The following is a 22937-nucleotide window of genomic DNA, read 5'->3' on the forward strand; positions in this document are numbered from 1 at the left end:
GCTGAGCTCATTTGTAGTTTGGCTGAGCAGTCTGGGACGTGGAATGAACTTTGGGCATCAAACAGATTGAAATGGAATGTTGAATCCACTATTAAGTAATGACATGACTTTGGCAAATTTCCATTTATTTGAGCTTCAGGATCCTCAAATTTTAATCAGTGATCGGTGTTGCTTTTTAAAGATAAGGTCCAATGGGAGCACCTCTAGTTCTCATCTTTTTGATGAAACAATGGCAAAGGTTGGATTTGATTCATGAGAACATCCATCAGACATCCTAATAGTTTAGTGTCACATATAGTAGTAAGGATTTAATTTATTAATTATGAAAATACATGAATGTTTTCTAGTTTAAAAATAACACAGAAATCTATCTAAGTGCCTAAACAAAAAATGTCAGATGCTGTGTAGCATGCTAATTAGATGAATTCCTCCCTTCAAAGAACTTAGCAGCTAGTGCAGAGGAGAGAGAATTAAATTGATAATTGAGATACAGTGTGCTAAATGGGAAGATAATTCAACAGAGGCATTAGGAGATTTTCATTTGTGTGATTAATCCATGGGATTAGATAACTGTATCATTTAATAATGGCACTCATTCAGATTTAGCAAACTTCTAATGCTGATTTTTCATTCTTAGTTTTAAGTGTGATTTATTTTAATAACAGGTAGATCAGTTCTAACATTATTACTATATTTACCTTCTTGTTACAAGGTATATTCTATATTATAAATTTTATGCATATTTGGAAATTGGGGCATATGTTTAAAAAACCTTGCTTATTCTCAATTCTCTCTGTCACTATTTCTCATTGTATCAGTATCACTAAGAATCAGTTTTTAAAAACTGCTTGTGAGATTAACAAACTAAATTAATTCATTCTTGGAAAGTGGTCATGTCAAATGGTGTCTGTTTTCACTGCAGTGTTTAGGATATTACCTCCTGGGTATATTTTTATTTAGACTTAACTCCCTCTTTTTCTGTATTTATGAAGAAATGTAGAGATAGGATAGAAGGAATAATAGCCAAAAGTTGTAGAAATTTTTCAACAGTGTGCTATACCAGATATTTACATTCCTAATACAGGGAGTCTGGTAGCATGGTGGTTACAAATTGGGCTGCTAACCTTAATGTCACAGTTCGAAACTACCAGCTTTTCCATGGGAGAAAGATGAGGTGTTCTGCTCCTGTAAAGATTTACAGCCTCAGAAACCTTGTACAGGGTTTACACTTACACTAAAGAAAACAGGGTTGCTATGAGTTGGAACCAACTCTACAGCATACCACCACCAATACAGAGAGTCTTGATGTGGTGCTGTGGGCTAATGTATCAGACTGCAAAGTCATTTGAACTGCAAGGTCAGTGGTTCAAGCTCACCAGCTGCTCCTTGGAAACCCTATACTGGGTTGCTATGGGTCGGAATCAACTCCACAGCACTTAACAACAGCAATACAGGGTTGCTGAGTCAGAACTGATTCAAAAGCACTTAACAACAATAACAAGTAACATGTGGGATCCTGGTATGACACTTCAGGATAATGCACTAGGGCAGGATAATGCACTAGGCACAGGGTCATTTGAGCCATAAGGTTGGCAGTTCAAACCTAGCAGCAGCTCCTCGGAAACCCTATATGGGGTTGCTATCAGTCGGAACCAGCTTGACAGCACTTAATAACAAGTAACATATAGGATAAGCACTGGACTCCTAGATCAGTTTGAACTTAAATTTGGCAATTCAAATCCTCCAGCTGCCCCATGGAAACTCTGTACCAGGTCACTATGAGTTAAAATTGACTCAACAGCACTTAACAACAACAAGTAACTTTCTGTAGATACAGAGAACACTGAATCCATTTATTTTTGTTGATCCTTTGAAATTGCTGACATACAAGGTGAGTCACACATTATCCACACTCTGGCTGTAGAGTTTATTTTAGTCAAGTTTTAGAAAAGGCAAATACATCGTTCTTGACATAATCTTGCTTTCAATACATTTTGTCCATATGTCGATAAGTTTTTGTATTCCCTTATTAAAAAATGATTTAGGCTGAACTGAGAGCCACTTCATCAGAGGTGAATCTTTGTCCTAGAGAATTGCTTTCATGGGACCAAACAGGTAAAAGTCGGATGGAGCAAGATCAGGACTATAGGGAAGATGCTTTAACATCTCAAAATGAAGTTTTTGCAGAGTGTCAACAGTGTGGGCAGAGGTGTGGGGGTGTGCATTGTCATGCAAGATCACAAACAAGGCCCTTATAGCAGTCCCTCACATTTCATATGAAGTTTAGGACTCAGCTCTTCAGTGAGCATCTTACTGTAATGAACTCTGTTAATTGTTGAACCTTTTTCCTGATAGTGTTCCAGTACTGGCCCTTGAGAAATCCAGAAAACTCTAGGCATCAATTTTCTAGCTTATGGTTGATTTTTGAACTTTTTCTTAGTTGGTTACCTGAGAGTATACAGCAGAGTATGAAATAGAAACATCCTCAATCACTGATGAAAAAAAAGTTCAAAAGTCAACCATGTGCATGTCTGCACACCTCTGCCCACACTGTTGACACTTGCAAAAACTTCATTTTGAGGTGTTAAAGCATCCTCCCTACAGTCCTGATCTTGCTCCATCAGACTTTCACCTGTTTGGTGCCCTGAAAGAAACCCTTATAGTATGAAGATTCACCTCTGATGAAGAAGTGAAGAGAGCAGTGCTTTTGTGGCTTGCAGCTCAGCCTAAAACATTTTTTAATAAGGGAATATGAAAGCTTGTTGGCTGATGGACAAAGTGTATTGAAAAGCAAGAAGATTATGTCAAAAACATGATATATTTGTCTTTTCTGAAAGTTGTTTGAAATAAATTCTACAGCCAGAGTGTGGATAATTTTTTACTCACCCTTGTAGATAAACATACATCTTTTTCCTCGTAGGATTTGTTACACTAAAGAAAACATTAGCCAAACTACATATGACCTAATTGAATGCTTCTGTTATCATCATATTAGAGTGTGGTAGCTCCATACAATAAATACTGAACTGTGAACCACAAGATCAGCAGTTCCAGCTGGCCTTCTATGGAGCCCTGGTGTGGCATGGTACGGCTAACTGCGAGATTAGTGGTTCAAATCCACCAGTCACTTCTTAGAATCCCTATACTGAGTCTCTGTAAGTCTGAACCAACTCAACATCACTTAGCAGGATTATCATTATATAGCAAACATTTCTCTGTTCTCTTGCTTTATTTTACTTGTGTCCATTGTAATTAACAACTGAATTTAAACAGGAAATTGTAAATGAAGTTGATATAAAAAAGGTATTAACAAGGCATATATTACTGCTAAATTTCTTTTACTATGTCCAAGAAAACAAAAATACTTTACATTGTACAAAATTCCTGCTTATAGAATCTCTGCCAATTTGGTTTTTCTACTGCTATGTGTGATATTTGCTCTGTAGCTAAGTAAACAACTATTCCTGCCATCCCATAAGATCCTGAGAATAAGACTGCCTCATTTTATTTTGTTATCAGTTCATTTTCCACCAGCTCAGGTTCGTTCTGTGAGATATTCAGGCAGTTGTTTTTGGATGGTATACAATTTTCTAGAAGTGGTGTATGAAAATCAATGCTACCAGTAATTTAACTTAAAAAATAATATACTTTTTCCTAATCTTTACTCACTCCTGTAGAAACAAGCATGGAGGTTATGGTTTTGTTTCTTTCAAGCACCCATTAGTAATAACAGGATAATGGGATTTTTTTTTCCCCCTAGAGAGTTTAATTGTAATGATATAAGAAACCAGACAAACTTTAAGAATGTAAACATGGAAATTGGGACATATTTCAGGTGCAGGGCTCATAGGGATATGTTTTTAAAAAATTATTTTAGCACTTTTATGCATAAAAATTATGATTTAATGAATCAAAATATATTGACTTTTCAAAATAATAAATCAAGGGATGTTTTATTCTATAAGGCATGCTTTTCTTCCAAGTCTCAGCAAAATTTAAATAACCCAATTTAGACTGAATCTTATTAAACATTTGTTGTTGTTGTTGTTATGTGCCATCGAGTCGGTTCCGACCCATAGCGACATAGACAGTGATTTAAAATATAAATTTGAAGAAGTATTAGATTGTTAGGGATATAAAAATAATTTTGAATTTTAAGAATTTATAGTATTAGAAAGTTATATGGGTGGGAAATCTTGGGGGGAAATGTCATAATTAAGCAGAAATTTAAAAGTAATAATTTTAAATAGTTCAGCCATTACTCAAAGTGTCTATATGTTAAAAAGGAAATGCCAACCAAATGGTCTTTTCAAACTTAAGTGCTTCCAGAAATGTATTTATGTATATTCAGTTTTAATTTTTTTTATATTACCTTTTAGATCTGGTGCTCCCTCCCCATTAAGTAAGGTAAGTTTCTGTGTATTCCCCTTTATATTTCTCTGCTCAAGGTAGCATAACAAAATCCTCTGTGTGGAATAGTTTTTTTACAACTGAAAACAGATGTATTAGTATAATGTCTTCCTGGTTACAAAGCACCTTAACATACACTGAATCTTATCCTTGTGAGACTCCTAAGGAAGGTGGTATTATGAATACCTTATTGGTAGCAGAATAAACTATTGGTGTCTTCTAATAAGCATGCCTTTTAGGTGGTCCTCTGTTATCATTTTAATACCTCCATCACCTTTACCTATAGAAGGAACCAGAGTAGGGCTATCACAGGGAAGAGTGTTAACTTCTGTAGATATGTTACTTACATTTGTCATTATGATAAATGTGCTCTTTCCTCTTTGACCCACTTCCATTGTTTAATTGTTGGCATCAGATTCAGGTTATTATCATGACCATACCAGTGGTCGCGTAGTGGTTACGAATCGGGCTGCGAACCTTAAGGTCAGGGGTTCGAAACTACCAGCCGCTCCGCGGGAGAAAGATGAGGCTTTCTACTCCCGTAAAGATTTACACCCTCGGAAACCCTGTACAGGGTCGCTATGGGTCGGACCCGACTCGATGGCACTTAACAACAACAACAACAACATACCAGTGGTCGGAGTCCTGGTGTGGCACTGTGGGTTAATGTGCCAGACTGCAAAGCCATTTGAACTGCAAGGTCGGCAGTTCAAGCTCACCAGCAGCTCCTCGGAAACCCTATCCAGGGTCGCTATGGGTTGGAACCGACTCTGGTATGGTATGTTAACAACAACAACATACCAGTGGTTAGGAGCTTGGGTAGCGTAGTGATTACAAGTCGGGCTGTCAACCTCAAGGTCAGCAGTTCGAAACTACCAGCAGTTCCACAGGAGAAAAATAAGTGGGTCTGCTCCCATAAAAATATACAGCCTCGGAAACCCTGTGCAGGGTCACTATGAGTCGGAACCGACTCCACAGTATTTAACAACATACCAGTGGTTCCCAGACACCCGTGTGCTCTGCCAGTGCTTGGCAGCCTGTGTGAGATTCCCCTCAGGAGCTCAAGCAAGCAGTCCAATCAAATCAAACAAGCAAACAGCTATCCAATGATCCCGACACAAAGCCATGTGTTACAAATTCCATTACCTCTATGTTACAAATTCAGTTTTAATGAATTTTTCTTGTTATAATAACAGAATTTTATGGTTCTGTTTTCCTAGTTCTTACATCTCCTCAGAGTTGTTTGTTCCAAGTCAGTTTTGTTGTCATTGTTGTTATTTTGTGGTAAGATTTATGAGAGAGCTTCAGAAAGTTGATGGAAAAAAATACCTTTTAATTCTGTTTTTCGTGAAGTTTTTGAAGTCCCTTCATATATAACAATTTGCCATTTTGTCCATTTATAAGTGTGCAATTCAGTGACATTGAATACATTCATTATGTTGTGTAACCAACCCCACTATTCATTTCCAAATGCTCATCTTCATCTTAGAAATTCAAAGTCCTGGTTTGGTGCTACAGGATAAGCACCAGACTGCTAACCCATCAGCTCCTCCTTGGAAATCCCATACAGGGTTGCTTGAGCTAGAACCAACTCAACAGCACTTAACAACACAACAGCAAAAAGAAAAGTGCTGTTGTTAAGTGCTATGGACTCAGTTCTGACTCAGAGTCACACCATATAGGGTTTCCAAGGAGCAGCTAGTGAGCTTGAACCACCGACCTTGCAGTTCAAACTGACCTTGCAGTCTAGTGCATTATCCCACAGAGTCACACCAGCACTTCACCACCCCCACTCCCTCCACTCCCTGTTATTGTTGTTAAGTGCCATCCAGTTGGTTCCAATTCTTAGGAACCCTAAGTACTACAGAAGAAACCATACCGCCACTCCCTGGAAACTGCTAAAACCTTTAGTCTCTATGCATTTCTACAGGACTGTTTTTAATGGGCTTTTGTAAACCTTTTAGCCTGCTTTTTTTAGCATTTAGTACTGGTAGCATAGTGGTTACGAATCGGGTTGCGAACCGCAAGGTTAGCAGTTCGAAACTACCAGCTGCTCCGCGGAAGAAAGATGAGGCTTTCTGCTCCCGTAAAGATTTACAGCCTCTTAAACCCTGTTCAGGGTCGCTATAGGTCGGAACCTACTCGACAGCACTTAACAACAACAACAACAACTATCATTAGGAGTCCTGGTGTGGTGCTGTGGGTTAAAGCGCCAGACTGCAGAGTCATTTGAATTGTTAGGTCAACAGTTCAAGCTCACCAGCTGCACCTTGTAAATCCTATACAGGGTTGCAGGGTTACTATGGGTTGGAACTGACTAGATGGCACTTAACAACTGTCATTAAGTTCTTGGGGTTGTTTCATAAACATCATTTTGTAAATGTATTTAGATGCATTTGTTTAAAACAAAAGGAAAAAGATGTTTTTAAGATGAGTTGTTAATGTGCAGAGATTGTATGCTAATTCAATTTAGTTAACATTTCTATTCCCTTGGTAATCTCTGTTTTCCATCTGGAAAATTTGGAGCTGACATTTTCTGAGCAGGAGTCCTAGTGTGGCACTGTAAGATAAACACTGGACTTCAGGGTCGATTTGAACCACAATGTCAGTGGTTCAAACTCACTAGCCACTCCTTGGAAACCCTATACAGGGTCAACTATGAGTTGGAACCACTGGACGGCACTTACCAACAACATTGGAGCCCTAGTGTGTTGCTGTAGGATCAGCATTGGACTGCTAACCACAAGGTTCGTGGTTCAAGCCTACCAACCGCTCCTTGGAAACCCTATACAGGGTCACTAAGAATCAGAGCTGACTCTGTAGCACTTAACAGCAACAACAGCAATATCTATATTAGGAACCCTTGTAAAACAGTGGTTCATTGCTCACCTGCTAACAGAAAGGTTCAGGAATCTAACCCACCAGCCACTCCAAGGGAGAAAAGAGCTCTGGTAGCGTAATCGTTATGAATCGGGCTGTTAATCTCAGGGTCAGCAGTTTGAAACTACCAGTGGTTCCATGGGAGAAAGATAAGGTGTTCTTCTCCTGTAAAGATTTGCAGCCTCGGAAACCCTATACAGGGTATCTGTAAATCGGAACTGAGTCCACGGCACATAACCACCACCACCACCACCACCACCACCACCACCGTCTGTTACTGTAAAAATTGTTGCTGTTGTTAATATTACAGCCTAAGAAACTGAATGGAGCAGTTCTACCTTATCCTTATCTGATTCAGGATCAACTTGACAATTACAACTATATCCATATTATTAATATGTTTTTATTGAAGTCCTCAGTGCTTGGCATTTGTGTATCTATTTAATTTTTACTTCTTAATTAGCTTTATTCTGGACAAATATATATTAGACAAGTAGTACTTAAGTCTGAAAGTTCTTCTAAACTTCTTATCTCCCCAGCTCTTTTTCTTATTCTTTGAAGAACTTTCTTTTAGTTTGGTATATTTGAAATCAGATGTCCAATTATGTCAATATCTGATAGCTCTTTTTGGTCTTTGTACATTATATGGCTGATATATGTAAATTCCAATTGTAGAACTATATTGGTAAATTGTTTTGAGATATTTCATCAATATTTCTCTTATGAATACAAAGAGAATGAAAGGCACAAGATAAAATGTAACTGGAGAGTTACTAAATGAGAGGCTCATTTAAAAAAAAAAATTAGCTGAACACCGATCCTTAAAAATAAGCCAGTCCATGAAAATAAATGTATAGATTTTCATTTTTTTAAAGTTTAAGCTATGTAATATTTGCGATAGGATATATTAAAGATATCTTCAATCTATCATTGACTTGTATCTTGTTTTTAAATTGTTCTTTGCTATCTGTTAGATATCTGGATTTTAAAGGTATCCAAAAAGACTTCATATGAAGTCTGTTTAGTATGAAGAAAAATGAATGACCTGGATTTTATAAGCAATTATTGCAAATTGATAATATTAAAAGTTTTTGGCAACTAGGAAGATCTTTCCAACTGATTTTATATTCAGGGAATATATTTATCTTTGCTTTTGAATACTCCAAGTTGTTAAAATGTTAGGCCAAATGTACTTATGACAATTTTACATAAATTACATTTTACTTTTTAAATCTGAGACATGTTTTAGCTAATATTATTATTTAAAATGTCAATATTTAATTTCCTTGAGTTTTTACCTCCCACGAGGAGTTAGCAGACAGATGCTAGGCATGTCGAAGGTCTGAAAAACAAATGTCCTATTGCTGTGTGTCCTATAGATTCATATTTGACTAGAGTGTATTGTGCATTTTCACTTTCAGTCTTCGCCAGCCACAACTGTTACGTCTCCTAATTCTACACCAGCTAAAACTATTGACACATCCCCACCGGTTGATTTGTTTGCAACTGCATCTGCGGCTGCCCCTGTCAGGTTAGTTAAAGCGTATACAGTGAACAGTTTATTAACATTTTGATGAGGCTTTTATTCTATTCTATGAACTGTACCCAGATGATTTCACAAAATAAAATCTAGCCATACTAATTTATGGTGTTTGGGGCTATTTTTGGTACAAAGAATAAATTCTTTCACACCGTGTTTATTTAGTCCTGTACCTCTCCAAGTATTCAGGAGACCTAAAATGTAGACATCACACTGTTGCTTGCAGGTTCCACTAGACTAGGAAGGGAGCTGTGGAAAATGTTTTCTAAAATTCCATTATTCTTGCAGGATACCTAAAAGGTGTCTTGAAGTGCTTTACAGAAAAGAAGAAAAATAAAATTGCAGCTATAGGCAACTAATGGTGTTCATGAGGAACTCAATCTGTGCTGGTAGGAAGGAACCTCTAGGTTGTTCCTAATCTGCTTCTATAGCACTTAGAGCTTGAGCGAAGGGGTGGGTCAGCGGTAGAATTCTCACCTTCAATATGGGAGTCCTGGATTTGATTCCCAATGAATGCCGGGTTTGCATATCCTTGAGATGCTGAATAGGTCTCAATTGAGCTTCCAAACTAAGACAGCATGGAAAAGAGAAACTTGCTGGCCTCTGGATTACAATGGTCCAATCCTGTTTTGCAAGGGAGTTCCCATGAGCCAGTAGATGACCACAGGGATGAGTACACATACTGTAGAATGTCAAGGCTGCCTAAAACAGAAGCCCCCAACTCAAAGGGTCACTTCCTGAAGTAGTAATTGTGGGTCAACTCTGTTTCTTTTGCCTGGAAAGGATTCTAGTCTCATTTTGTCATATTTGTGACTCTGATTATAAATGTCCTATCTTTAGATGATTGAATCTTGAAATACACATTAAATCTAAGTATTGGATCCATGTTAACCATGTATGTTACTCTCTACTTACTTATGTCTGGTTTTTATAATGACAAGTTTGGTAAAAATCAAATCCTTTTTGTTACTAAGATAAATTGCTTCTTATAAAAGCTTTGATTTCAGACTTAATTGGACTTCGGGTTTGGTGCTATAAGATCAGCACTAGACTGCGAACCACAAGGTTGGCAGTTCAAACCCACCAGCTTCTCCTGGTTAACCTTATACAGGGTCGCTGTGAGTCAGAATCAACTCAATGGCCCTGAACAACAACAATAAATATGTCTTCCTATTCTGATATGAATACCAGTTGTACTGATGAAATGGATATCAAAACTAGAAAGTGCTTTCAGGGGCAGAAAAGGCAACAGAATCTGTTCTTCCAAAAACTTACTTGGAAACCCAATAAGTAAAGCAGATAGAGATGGAACTGCTATTTAGGAGGAGCGTTGGGGAACCTGGAACCCTGAGCTTGGAATATGGTTTGTTAACATTAGGCCACTGCCATAGAAGCCTCAATATGAATCCCCTGTGGTGTTTGTTCAAATTCGGATTCCATTTAGTCAGAATGGGTTAGGCCTGACATCCTGCATGTCTAACAAGGTCTCAGGATACTGCTAGTGTGGTAACCACATTTTGAAGGCTCTAGGTCACAAGGTCAGCAGTTCGAAACTACCAGCAGTTCCTCGGGAGAAAGATGAGGTTATCTGCTCCCGTAAAGATTTACAGCCTCAGAAACCCTGTTCAGGCGTCACTATGGGTCGGAACTGACTCGACGGCACTTAACAACAACAACAGGTCCCTTTTTGGAACACATGCAAATGAAGGAGCTTAGAAAAGCACCACTCCAACTGAATAAGAATAAAAAAATTGCAAAACTAATTTTGGTGAGATAGCTTCAGAAACCCTATACAGGGGTGCTATGAGTTTGAATTGACTCCATGGCACAAAACCACCACCACAACATCTTAAAAGCAAATGTAATATAATCTAATTTATATAAAAAACTAAATGTGTGATTAAGTATTTACTTTGGTAAGGTGGAGGGTCAGAGAAAAAGAGGAAGACCCCAAGCAAGTTGGATTGGCAAAATGGCAGCATCAATGGGCTTAAGTGTGGCAACAATTGTGAGGTTGGCCCAGGACTGGGCATTGTTTCGTTCTGTTGTGCATAGGGTCACTATGAGTTGGTACTGTCTCGATAGTACCTAACAACAACATTTACTTTAGAAAAGTATTCACTGGTTTATAAAGTAAATACTTCATCACAAATGACATGGTTCTTTCCATACAAAATAAATCTACAAAATATAGGAAAGAAAACAGTGACTCATAAGGAAATGTTCAGAGTATGTTTCCTTCTGTCACATGGTTCATAACCAGCATTTCAAAAGCTACCCAACAGCTACAGTGTATATAAGAAAATATCCCCTTCCATTGAGTCCTGGTGTGGCACTGTGGGTTAATGCACCATACTGCAAAGCCATTTGAACTGCAAGGTCAGTAGTTCAAGCTCACCAGCTACTCCTTGGAAACCCTACACAGGGTCGCTATGGGTCCAAATCAACTTGATGGCACTTAACCAACAACATTGAAGCATTTAGGTTTTCCTTTTTCATGTTTGCTACATGGCTTGTTAAGTGATCCATTGCTTGAAATACATTTTGACTCCATTTTTGTCTGTAGAGCAGGGGCCAGCAAACTATGACCCATAGGCCAAATCCAACCCTCCAGCTTTGCTCATTTGTATATATATTTTGTGCCATAGTGGCACAGCCAAGAAATGATACAGACCACCTAGCCCACAAAGCCTAAACATATTTACCACCTGATCTTTTATAAACAAAAGTGTGCCAACCTTTAGTATACAAGTATAGTTGGTTATTGGTACTGTACTTTCCAACATATTATTCTTACTTATATTTGATTTTAAATATTCAAAATCTTTGCTTTTTTCCCCCAATCTATGTAATTCATTATTTTAAAACATCTTTTACATTATAAAATTTCAAAAATCTGATTTTAAGACTCTACTTTTCTTGTAGTACTTCTAAACCATCTAGTGATCTCCTTGACCTCCAGCCCGACTTTTCCCCTGGAGGAGCAGCAGCAGCCGCGGCAACAGCACCACCGCCATCTTCTGGAGGAGCCACTGCATGGGGAGGTGAGTGGGGAGACAGCCGGGGGTCATTTTTGTCTATTCACTTTATTTAAAATTGTAACCTAACAGAAAAAAGATGAATAACTATTTATTTCAGTGAAGCATTCACTGGCTTATAAATAAATTCATCTCAAGATACGAGTTTTTCTTTTTTAAAAAAAGATATGAATGGTTTTTCATAGTAAAAAATTTAGAAAGTAGAGAAAAGGAAAAAAAAAAAAAACCCAAAAGTGTTTTTTATTCAAATAGCTTTTAATGGTCATCTTTACCTTTCTGATTACTCAAAAGAGTGTTTAAAGCTGGAGGGGTAATACAAAGGATGTGTTGTTGTTGTTGTGAAGTGCCTTCGAGTCGGTCCCGACCCATAGCGACCCTGTACAGGGTTTCCAAGGGTGTAAATCCTTACGGGAGTAGAAAGCCTCATCTTTCTCCCCCGGAGCGGCTGGTAGTTTCGAACCACTGACCTTAAGGTTTGCAGCCCGATTCGTAACCACTATGCTACCAGAGCTCCTTAATACAAAGGATAGTATTTATTAATTGATACATCGACTGAGAGCGAGAGGGAGAAAATACCTGTGGTATAGTGAGAATTCAGTTTTGAAAACCCAGTGGAGCAATTAAATCTACTCTGCACACATGGGGTCATTATGAGTTGTAATCAACTTGACAGCAACAACAGTGTCGTTTTTCTTTGAAAAATTGTAGCAAAGGAAGTGTTTCCCTTTACTATTCTAAAACCCCTCCAGAGACTTGGCTCTTACAGTATTGAGTGTTCTCATAAACATAATGTTGTACTCAGGAGCAGCATGTCGAATGTACCCAGGCAGAGTCCACTCTATGAATTTCTTCAGACCTGAATTGGTTTTATTCACATTGTATTTGACTTTATGCAATTGAAATCCTGTATAAATTCTTATTTGTAGCAGAAAAAAAAAAATCCTTATTAAACTAGTTAAGAGAATCACATCTAAACACTCAATTCCCATTTGATTCACTGATCTTGAAAATAAATATCAAACTTTTATAGAGATTTCATTTGTTGAATGTAAAACTCATGATCTTCTCTGTAAACTTTCACTCAATGCACAATAAAAAGTTTCCCCCAAAAGTGTATTTAATTCTCATATAAAAAATTAAAATAATTATTGCATTATTCTCAAAACTATACAGAGTTGGTTCTAAATACCTTGCCCTACTTCATCAAACTACCAAAATGAAGTTTTCAATATATTAAAAACATAGTTATTGAAAGGGTTGTTGTTGTTATGTGCCATCGAGTCGGTTCTGACCCATAACAACCCTGTACAGGGTTTCCAAGGCTGTAAATCTTTACGGGAGCAGAAAGCCTCATCTTTCTCCCACAGAGCGACTGGTAATTTCGAACTGCTGACCTTAAGGTTCAAAGCCCGATTTGTAACCACTACGCTACCAGAGTGGATCTAATGACTTATTAATGAAGATGATAAAGCTTGGTTCTAAGAGCAATTTGAGAAATTGGGTTTTTATAAACATTTGTAAAGGAATGTTATCTAGGTTACACATGAAACAAGTCAATGCCCTGCAGTATAGTAGAAATCATAATGACCCAGACAAATTATTTTCATTTCTTAAAGACAAGATCTGCAACCTAATATTTTATTTGAGAATCTGAGTCCTTTAGTAACAGTAAATAGCAAAGTCAAATGAAGCTACATTACCATAGATTAATCATTGTTGCGTGGGCTTATTTAATAACATGTCAGTGTGTGACATCAAAAATACATGTTATCTCCCATGTAAATTATCACATAATTCACAATAAAACATTTAAGGAAAAAAAAATACATGTTATAATCTCTTGATTTTATTTTCACATTTTTTAAAACAAAATAAACAGAAAAGTTCTGAATTAAAGCTGCTACCAGTAAATATATGTGGACTTCATGGAGAAATGTAATTAAGATAATGGAAATCTTGCCACAAACTTTTTGAAGTCCTCTTGTATAAGCATTTAAAAATTTGGTACATTTTTTTATTTTAATACTTACTTTTTTTGTATTGAAATGGTCAACCCATAAGACATTAACTATAAATTTTTTAAAAATACAGTTTTTCTTCAGCTTAGTTTAACTTTATTAAATTTTGATTTTTAAAGGAAAATATTAATGAAGATATTTCATAAGAGCATTCCTCTGGTTCTGATATTTTACTTCTGAACTTCATATTTAAAAATGTTTGATTGTTTCAATTTGTTAAAAATTTATTTTTATTACCACAGTGTTTTGTATAATGTATTTTTTTCTGTCTTATTTAAAGATGTTTCAAATCCATATTTGAAAGCCAAATCAGGCTTTCTCAGTCCTAAAATTCATATATATGACTTTTATAAAACTATCGTCATTTAAAATTTAGTTTTAATTGTAAATTTATGGAGTTGTAAAACACATTTTTTCAGTTTTATGTGCATGCATTAATTCTTTAAGTCTCTCAGCTATTTAAATCAGCATTATTTCATACTTTGTAATATTTAGAATTCATCAAAAATTGAATTATTTAAGGTTGATGGTTCAAAGTCACCAGCCACTCCTCAGAAACCCTGTGCAGGGTTGTTGTGAGTTGGATCCGACTCGATGGCACTTAACAATAACAACTAAATTAATTGATAAACAGTGAAACTACTATTTCTTCCCTAGTTTGAAATTGAAGAAAAATATTGTCCTTTTATATACTTTTGCCACAAAATGCAGAATGCTAAATGAATATGAAGACAAAATTAGGTACAATCTTTTTTTTTTTAAGTTGCAATTTATGATTACTATTCAAAGGCTAAGCACTTTTTGTAAATCACAAATTGTAAGAGATAAGTATAATAACCAATTTTCCTTAGAATACATATCAGTCAGTCTTGTTATGGAACTGTCAATGAATGGAACATTGGTATATCATTGGATATAAAAGAAATAATGTGGTGTTAACAAGGGCTATCTAGTGTGGACATGCAATTTGTACATTGCTTAAAGGCAGATGAGAGTGGTTAAAATCTAGCTGGAATCCTACCAGCCAAGTGGTAAGCTCTTCTTTTTTCCTTGAGGAAAAAGTACTATTATGATTCTAATGTGTACACCCACATTAAAATAATTTTTAAAAATAATTATCACCAAGATATCTTAGGTCAGCAGAAGTTTTGACTGGAGAACTTAAAGTACCTTCTACTGATTGGATAGCATTAATCCTCTGTAGCTCTATACAACTACAGTATTTCATAACAATAGGGACATCACTTGGAGGTGAGGGGGCAGGAATAACTAATTCTCCAGGACTTAAGTGAAAGAGTAAAAATGTTAAACCTTAACATGATCATTCTTCAGTGAGATGGATTGACACAGAAGCAGTGACAGTGAGCTCAAGCACAGTGACAGTTGTGAGGATGGTGCACGCCTAGGCAGTTCTGTTGTGCATAAGGTCACTATAGCTAGGAACTGACTCTACAGCACTCATCAACAACAATGTCTGAAAAAATAAGCTCCCTAATGAAATCTTCTTATTGTTAAGTGTTGTTAAGTCCGTTCTGAATGGTGGAGAATCTATACAAGGCTTCCAAGGATTGGCTGGTGACTTTGAACCATCAGCCTTGTGGAGTGCTGGTTTGGCACTGTAAGATAAGCAGTGAACTGCTAACTATAAGGTTGGTGGTTCAAACCCACCAGCCACTCCTCAGAAACCCTATACTGGATCGCTGTGACTCAGAAGTCAGAAGTGATGCGACAACACTTAACAATAATGAATTCTAATCTGATTTCTCCATGATTAAAATAAGCTTTCAGTGACATCCCTGGATTTAAATTTGAGGCTTGAATAATTAATAATCACAGGGCAGAGAATGCCATTGGACATCTAAATGTTTTACTCAAAATCATTGTTTATAGCTATGAATACCCCTCTAACCTTTTTATTTAGAATGCCAACTGTGATCCCATTGATGTACTCTAGGAAAATATGAGCTTCTCAGTGGTTCACTAACCTCAGAAGGGTTGAAAAGCTTTGATACTGCATGATCTCTCACAGTCATCTTAAAAGCAACTCTCGCCCATGTTGTAACATAATGTTTATTTGTTGTATTGGGAAAAGTCTGTGAATGTGAAACTTATATGAAAAAAAAAAAAAGATTTAACTCAGGTTGTCCTCTCTCTATCCCAAAACTTATATTTGACTATATTTGATATTATTATCTAAACTATAGTTATTATAGTGGTGGTGGTTATGTGCCGTGGAGTCGGTTCCAACTCATAGTGACCCTGCATAGGGTTTCTGAGGTTATAAATTGTCATGGGAGCAGAAAACCTCATCTTTCTCCCATGGAACCACTGGTAATTTTGAACGGTTGACCTTAAGATTAGTAGCCAGATTCATAACCACTACACTACCAGAGCTCCTTGCAACTATTATAAGGGCCCCATATATTCTGGGCTTAAGTTATACTGGGCTTAAGTGACACATCAAATAAAGAGGATCAGTAAACATAATTTCAGTTAAACACGATTTCTTCAGAATTGACTTTTATAGTATAGTAAAATCAATCAAAGCAGATGAAAGAAGACAAGAAGTTAATTGTCAAAACTGTTTAGGAATGGCTTTACCTCCCTTCCCCTCAATTTTCCCATCTATAAATTAGAAACTTGGTCTGTGAGGTCACTAAGATTTCTTCTAGCTTGACAGTTCCATGACAACAATATATTATATATAATAATATAAATAAAAGATGTATTTTTTTAAATTACCAGTGGTCTGGAAAGGAACATAAAAATGAAAATGTCTTAGGTTAGTGCCTCACTTTGCTTGGACATTGGTTAAATGTTTCAGCTTTAGTTATTCTTTCTTCATGTGCTGCCATGTAATGGACCTCCATAGACCTTTTGGGAGAGGGTGAGTAAAGGCTTATTTTTAAACTTCTATTTTGAGAGCTCTCCATATCTTAGTTACTGTCCTTATTTTGATCATCTGGAATCTGGTGTATCTCTCTTCGTTTCCTTTCCTTCTCTTCTGTTTGTTCTCCATCTCTGGTGAAATATAGATTCTTTGGCTGCACTATCCTCTGTTCCCTCTGAAGCACAGATTTCAGATCCATTTGCACCAGAACCTACCCCTCCTACTACAACTGCTGAAATTGCAACTGCTTCAGCTTCTGCCTCAACTACTACAACTATTACTGCTGTCACTGCTGAAGTGGATCTCTTTGGAGGTTAGTTCGTTCTATCACCATTCTTTCATTTCCCTTTCAGGATTGCTACAATGATTTGGGAGTGGATGACTGTAACATGTTTACATTATGCTAAGAGCATGTCAGAGTACTTAAGCACTTATTAAGTGTGTATTTATATATAGGCATAATTATCTTCACTAAACTAATCACTTTATCATTTTATCATTTTTAGAGCAGAAATTACAGTGGTTTAGGCCCATTTGATTTTTTTAAATTAGAATTTAAATTGCGACTGAAACCCCTGTTTGAGGGGTGTTCCCACCCTCCACTGTCTATATAAGAGGCATCCAACGCCTTTAATCATATTTAGGTTTGCTTTGGGGGCAGATTAGAACTAGCCTGGAGAATAGATACTATTTGAAGATTATGGAAGGGCAATCCCAACCTAAAATACTGTGTAAGATTTAGAACTAAAAATTATCTGAGAGTAGTTCAGATTTTGAGGTCTCTGAAGTGAGTTTAGGGTTTGTTTGTGCAGTTTCCTACCATCTTTGGCTTTGGAACTTTAAGACGACATTTGCATCAGCGCTTGAAATTCTGATTTTAAGCAGATGTAGGTCAGTCTTTGATATGATTGTCTAAAAACATGCTTTCCTTGCATATGTAAATTCTTACACAGTTGATTTACAGATGTGGAATTAAATAAAATATTCAAGACTGCTAGTACAATACACCTGAATCCGATGAGCCATCTGAGGACAGTTTATTTACATATTCCCATTGGAATGATTGCTAATCTTGAAACCTAGGGATGTGGTAAAATCTAGTGTGGTGCTGTAGGACAAGTACTGAACTGGTAACCACAAGATTCAAGCTCACCAGCTGCTCTTAAAAACCTTATACAGGATCACTATGAATGAGAACCGCCTCGCTGGCACACAACAATAGCAATACCAATATCCAGCAGTGTCATAGTCAACATTGGTTTACATTTCCTCATTATAATATAAGTGAAGTTGGTGAGAGAGTTGATATCCCGCACTTTAGGCATACTGTCAGAAGGGACCAGCCCCTGGAAACCGACATCAAGATGGAGTGATACAATAGTAGTAACAAAGCGCTCAAATATAACCACAATTGTTAGGATGGCGCAGGACCAGGCAGTGTTTTATTCTGTTATATAGAGTTGCTTTATAAGGAGCTCTGGTAGCGTAGTAGTTTCAAATTGGGCTGTTAACCTTAAGGTCAGCAGTTCGAAACTACCAGCTGTCCCACAGGAGAAAGATGAGGCTTTCTTTCTTCTCCCGTAAAGATTTACAGCCTTGGAAACCCTATGCAGGGTCACTGTGTGTCAAAACCAACTCCGTGGCACATAACCACCACCATCCATTATAGGAACTTAGGTTTTGACTATATCTTTTGAAGACAAAATTGCAAGTTTAGCTTTTGTTGTTATTTGTTGTTATGTGCCGTCGAGTCGGTTCCGACCCATAGCGACCCTGATTTATAAAATTAATTTCTTTCTTTCTTGTTATTTTATTTTATTATTTTTTGGTTTCGGTGTTAGGTATGCATGTGCACACAACTGCAAAGGAAATGGAAAACTTGGATCTCAAAATTAAGTCCTGAAACACCTGTAGCTGCTTAGACTTTTATTTTTTAGTCCATTAGTGTAAGGAGCTTAATTAGAAATTAATCTTCAAAATTAATCAGATCCTTCATGGTCTAAGATTTTCTTCCTTGAAATATTTTTTGAGCCGTTATGCTGTTTGTACTTATCATTTGTTACTGCTTTGACTGTATTTTTAAAAACAAAAAATCTACATGTTTGGAAATATTTTCATGATGGCATTCTTTTTACCTTTAAATACCAGTTTTAAGAATTAGCATCACAGGGACTTGGTATAATTTGGTGCCAAAGAATGGCACTGCCCTTCTGATTTTACCAGTTTTCTGTCTAGTCATCTGGCTGGAGGATAAGTAAGGATGTCCGCTTACATATCTGAAGGAACTTTTTTTAATTGATCTGGAAGATTCTGCAAACTGGCCTCTGGCATCTGTAGAATCTCCATGCCCCTTAGTCTACGTGCATTAGCATCTATTTTATGGTGATTTTTCCTTAATTCCTTTCATGTCCTTTATGAGTGTAGAAGAAATAATTTAGGGATGCAATTTTAAATAAAAACCTAAGTGTACATACGTTTGACTGTTTCATATGGCCATTTTGTTATGTTTTCTCTGTAAAATATTACAAATGATAGAACTCTAGTGTAGCAAGGACTCCACTTACAATCCTACATGCCCTTTTGATGAATATTATGTAGTATATTCATCAGTACTAAGTGTTTTTCTTTAGAAATGTTTAATAAATGCTCATGTTAGAAAAATTACTAAATGTTTTATCTCATGAATATCAATTCACAAACTTGAAATATATTAAAATGTTATTGGTCTTTTATTACTATATTTGCATTACAGATCTAGAGAGCAATTTCTTTTATTTATAACTACTCAGACTGACAAGATCACAGAGTTTTAGACATTTTGATGTAAATCATCAAAATTCATTTCAGATATACAGGCAATCCTTGGATCATGAGTGAGTTCCTAAATCTCATCTTTAAATTGATTGTCTGGAAGCTCAAACAGTTTACATCTGCTATCAGTTAGTAAAATATGTCTTTTGTACTTTTACATCGTATATAGAGTATCTTTCTAGGCATAAAAAGGATTAAATAAGCAATTCCATGGATACTAAAACATGTTTAACATAATAATGTCTTGATGAGCCTGTTACAAAGTAGCACCTGTTAGCTATTGTGAGCCATTGTATGGATCTTGAATTTTTAATATAATCGACTTCATGGCATTTGGTTCATTGTGTGTGAATTGGATGTTAGTAACACAGGGACTGCTTTATTACATTTACTAAATACTCTTGAAATGAAATCTGCTTTCTATGTCCATGCAGAGCAGGTCTGGGAGACAGTATTGTGCTTATAAAGCTTAAATCTACTGTTGAAAATATAAGACAGAATTCTTACAGCATCCTAGTTTTCATTTATGAAAAGAGTTCTGGTAGCATAATGGTTCTGAGTCAGGCTGCTAATATCAAGGTCAGCAGTGTGGAACTACCAGCAGTTCCCAGGAGAAAAATGAGGTTTTCTGCTCCCATAAGGATTTATAGCCTTGGAAACCCTGTTCAGGGTCGCTATGAGTTGGAACTGACTCGAGGGCACACCACCACCACCACTACACTGGCTTGTGACAGCACAGGTTTTCCTAATGCTTGAATGCTAAATTTATGCTATTCCTCTACGTGCTTTTTTCTTTATGTTATTCCTCTATATACTTACTATATCTATAGTCCTCTATATTCCTCTATATCAATTTATGAACAAGCCCTCACAAGGTTGAAATTCTCTGAACACAGAACTAAGTGGTTGAAGAACTGAAAACTTAACTCACAAGCTTGACTTTGTATTATGTTGCTGATCAAACCAAGTGAATCATCCTTCCTTAACAAATCCTTAAATATAAGTACTTAAAACTAGTGTCACTTAAGAGACTTTTAATCTGGGAGCTCTGGGGAAGAAAAGGAATTTGGTGAATGACTCTTGATTTCTAATGTAATTTAATTTGTAATTTATTTGTAATTTAATTTAATTTGTAATTATAATTTAATTTGTAATTTAAAGATGGTTTTGGTGACTTGACTGGAGAAGGATGAAAAAAGACAATCACGTGATAAAACATTTGAGAGGAAAATCCTTCCTAGTGTGTTATGGGGAACAAAAGACTGGTCTGCAACGAAGTCAGAGACCAGTTTACTGACCTTAGTTAAGATCTGGACTAGTCCGTAATTGTGGAACAGCAGGAACAAGAATTTCTAGGAAATATGCATTTCCAGTCCAAAGAGGGGGTAGAATTTAGAAATGAACTGCAAGTGGGGACAAAGGAAAGACAAAGGATTGGGGATACCTTTACTTTTTAATACTGGATGGATAAGACTATCATTGATAATGAAAGAAAAACAGGTATTATTAAGAGAAGATTTGAAGAGTTGATCATGTTTAATTTTAAATAACAGGAGAAGCATTAAAAGATATCTGGCTAACAAACTAAAACCAAAAAAATAAACCTCCCCTAGGCTAGAAATAAGGCGCTCTGGTAGCGTAGTGGTTACGAATCAGGCTGCAAACCTCAAGGTCAGCAGTTCGAAACTACCAGCTTTTCCCACAGAAGAAAGATGACTTTTTCTGCTCCTGTAAAGATTTACAGCCTCGGAAACCCTGTACAGGGTCGCTATGGGTCAGAATCGACTCGACAGCACTTAACACCAACAACAACAGGCTAGGACTGCCCCATAGGGTTTCTACGGCTGTAATTTTTGCCAGAGCAGCCTGCCAAGTCTTTCACAGAGTGCTGGTGAGATTTTTTACCTGCTGACTGTTGGGTTAGCATCCAAGCACTTAACCATTGAACCATCAGGACACCTTCATTTATTTACATATAGGTGATAATTGCCCAACTTCTACACTTTTCTTAAATTCTTCTACACTGGCTCCTAGAGTTTTCATGGTCTAAGCCATACATTGTAATATCTTTAACTTGCCATCTAAGGAGTTTTGGTGGCTCTGAGAGTTAGACTTTGAGCTGCTAACCACAAAGTCAGCTGTTCAAAACCACCAGCCCTTTTCACAGGAGAAACAAACAAATAGCATTACTATGAGTCACAAATGACTCAATGGCAGTTGGTTTTTTGTTTTAATATGATTTATGGGTAAGTAGGCCTACCGTATCCCTAGTATATTTTTCATGTTGTTGCTGTTAAGTGCCATCAAGTTGGTTCCGACTCATAGCGACCCTGTATAGGGGTTCCAAGGAGTGGCAGGTGAACTTGAACCACCGACCTTGCAGTTCAGATTGACTTTACAACCCAGTGCTTTATCCCACAGCACCACACCAAGACATTAATCCATAATGCCACACCAGGACTCCTAAATTATTTCTCTGGCCTCTCTCCTGATCTCATTTCAGAATTTATTTTACCTCAGTGTGCCAAGGAAAGCATTCAAATAAATCTGTAAACTCTGAATAACTGATTGTCCCATTATGCCTTCCAGAGATATTTCTGTCCTAGTAAAGGACTTTTTAACCCAAATGAATGTCTAATTTCATGTTTGTTATTCCATGTAACACTTTCCCTTGGGATAGTACTTAAGTGTTTCATGTCTGGATCAGTTTGGAACATGCTGGGTTAAATGAACAAACAAGAGTCTTGACTGCAAGGCTTCCTAGACAGTTCATCTTCAGGCAGGGGGATATACTGCATAGCATCTCCTCAGCATAGGTGTGAATTCTCATGACTGACTGGAGGAACCGTTCTAGAGAACATTAGTAGATAGTGTGGAAGCCCAAGTTTTAGGTTATGAGGTTTCTCAGGTAAGTAGCGGATTCTCCATGGATGGTTCTTCTACCAAGCTGGCCATGCTTATGATGACTTTTTTCATTTTCTAGTTTTGCAACCATACAGTCTCTATGCAAGTTCCAGGATTTATTATTATTTTTTTTTTTTACCATGGTTAACATGGTTTGTTGGTAGAAATGCATTGTGAACCGTTTGTACACACCTGCCGTTTATAAGTTGGGCATTTATAAACTGGGGCTGCCTGTATATTAATGGATGTTATGATTATTTTATTATAGATTCATGTAGTCTTAAAACATAAAACCGTATTTTAATCTGTTGAAAATATATTACTTTTCAAATAATTAGAATAATAAAATACTATTTCAAAATAATAGTATTTAAAGGCTTTAAATATACTTAAATATATTTAAAGGTATTATTGTGTCATTCCTTAGTTTCATTATCTTTTTATTT

At 36.6% G+C, this 22937-nt stretch overlaps 1 protein-coding gene across 5 annotated transcripts in view; it reads left to right on the forward strand.

The window, feature by feature from the left end:
• SNAP91 (synaptosomal-associated protein, 91kDa) overlaps window positions 1–22937 on the forward strand; it is a 214858-nt gene that overhangs the window by 130371 nt on the left and 61550 nt on the right. For 4 of the 5 annotated variants that reach the window (XM_006870651.1, XM_006870650.1, XM_006870653.1 and 1 more), the window contains 5 exons: window positions 4380–4407; window positions 8712–8821; window positions 11756–11874; window positions 16759–16773; window positions 16922–17089. In XM_006870651.1, the coding sequence (XP_006870713.1) occupies window positions 4380–4407; window positions 8712–8821; window positions 11756–11874; window positions 16759–16773; window positions 16922–17089 (440 nt within the window). The remainder of the gene's footprint in view (window positions 1–4379; window positions 4408–8711; window positions 8822–11755; window positions 11875–16758; window positions 16774–16921; window positions 17090–22937) is intronic. The other variant, XM_006870654.1, reaches the window with a different exon arrangement.

This window comes from Chrysochloris asiatica, unplaced genomic scaffold (genome assembly GCF_000296735.1).
Source record: "Chrysochloris asiatica unplaced genomic scaffold, ChrAsi1.0 scaffold00146, whole genome shotgun sequence".
NCBI classification, from domain to species: domain Eukaryota; kingdom Metazoa; phylum Chordata; class Mammalia; order Afrosoricida; family Chrysochloridae; genus Chrysochloris; species Chrysochloris asiatica.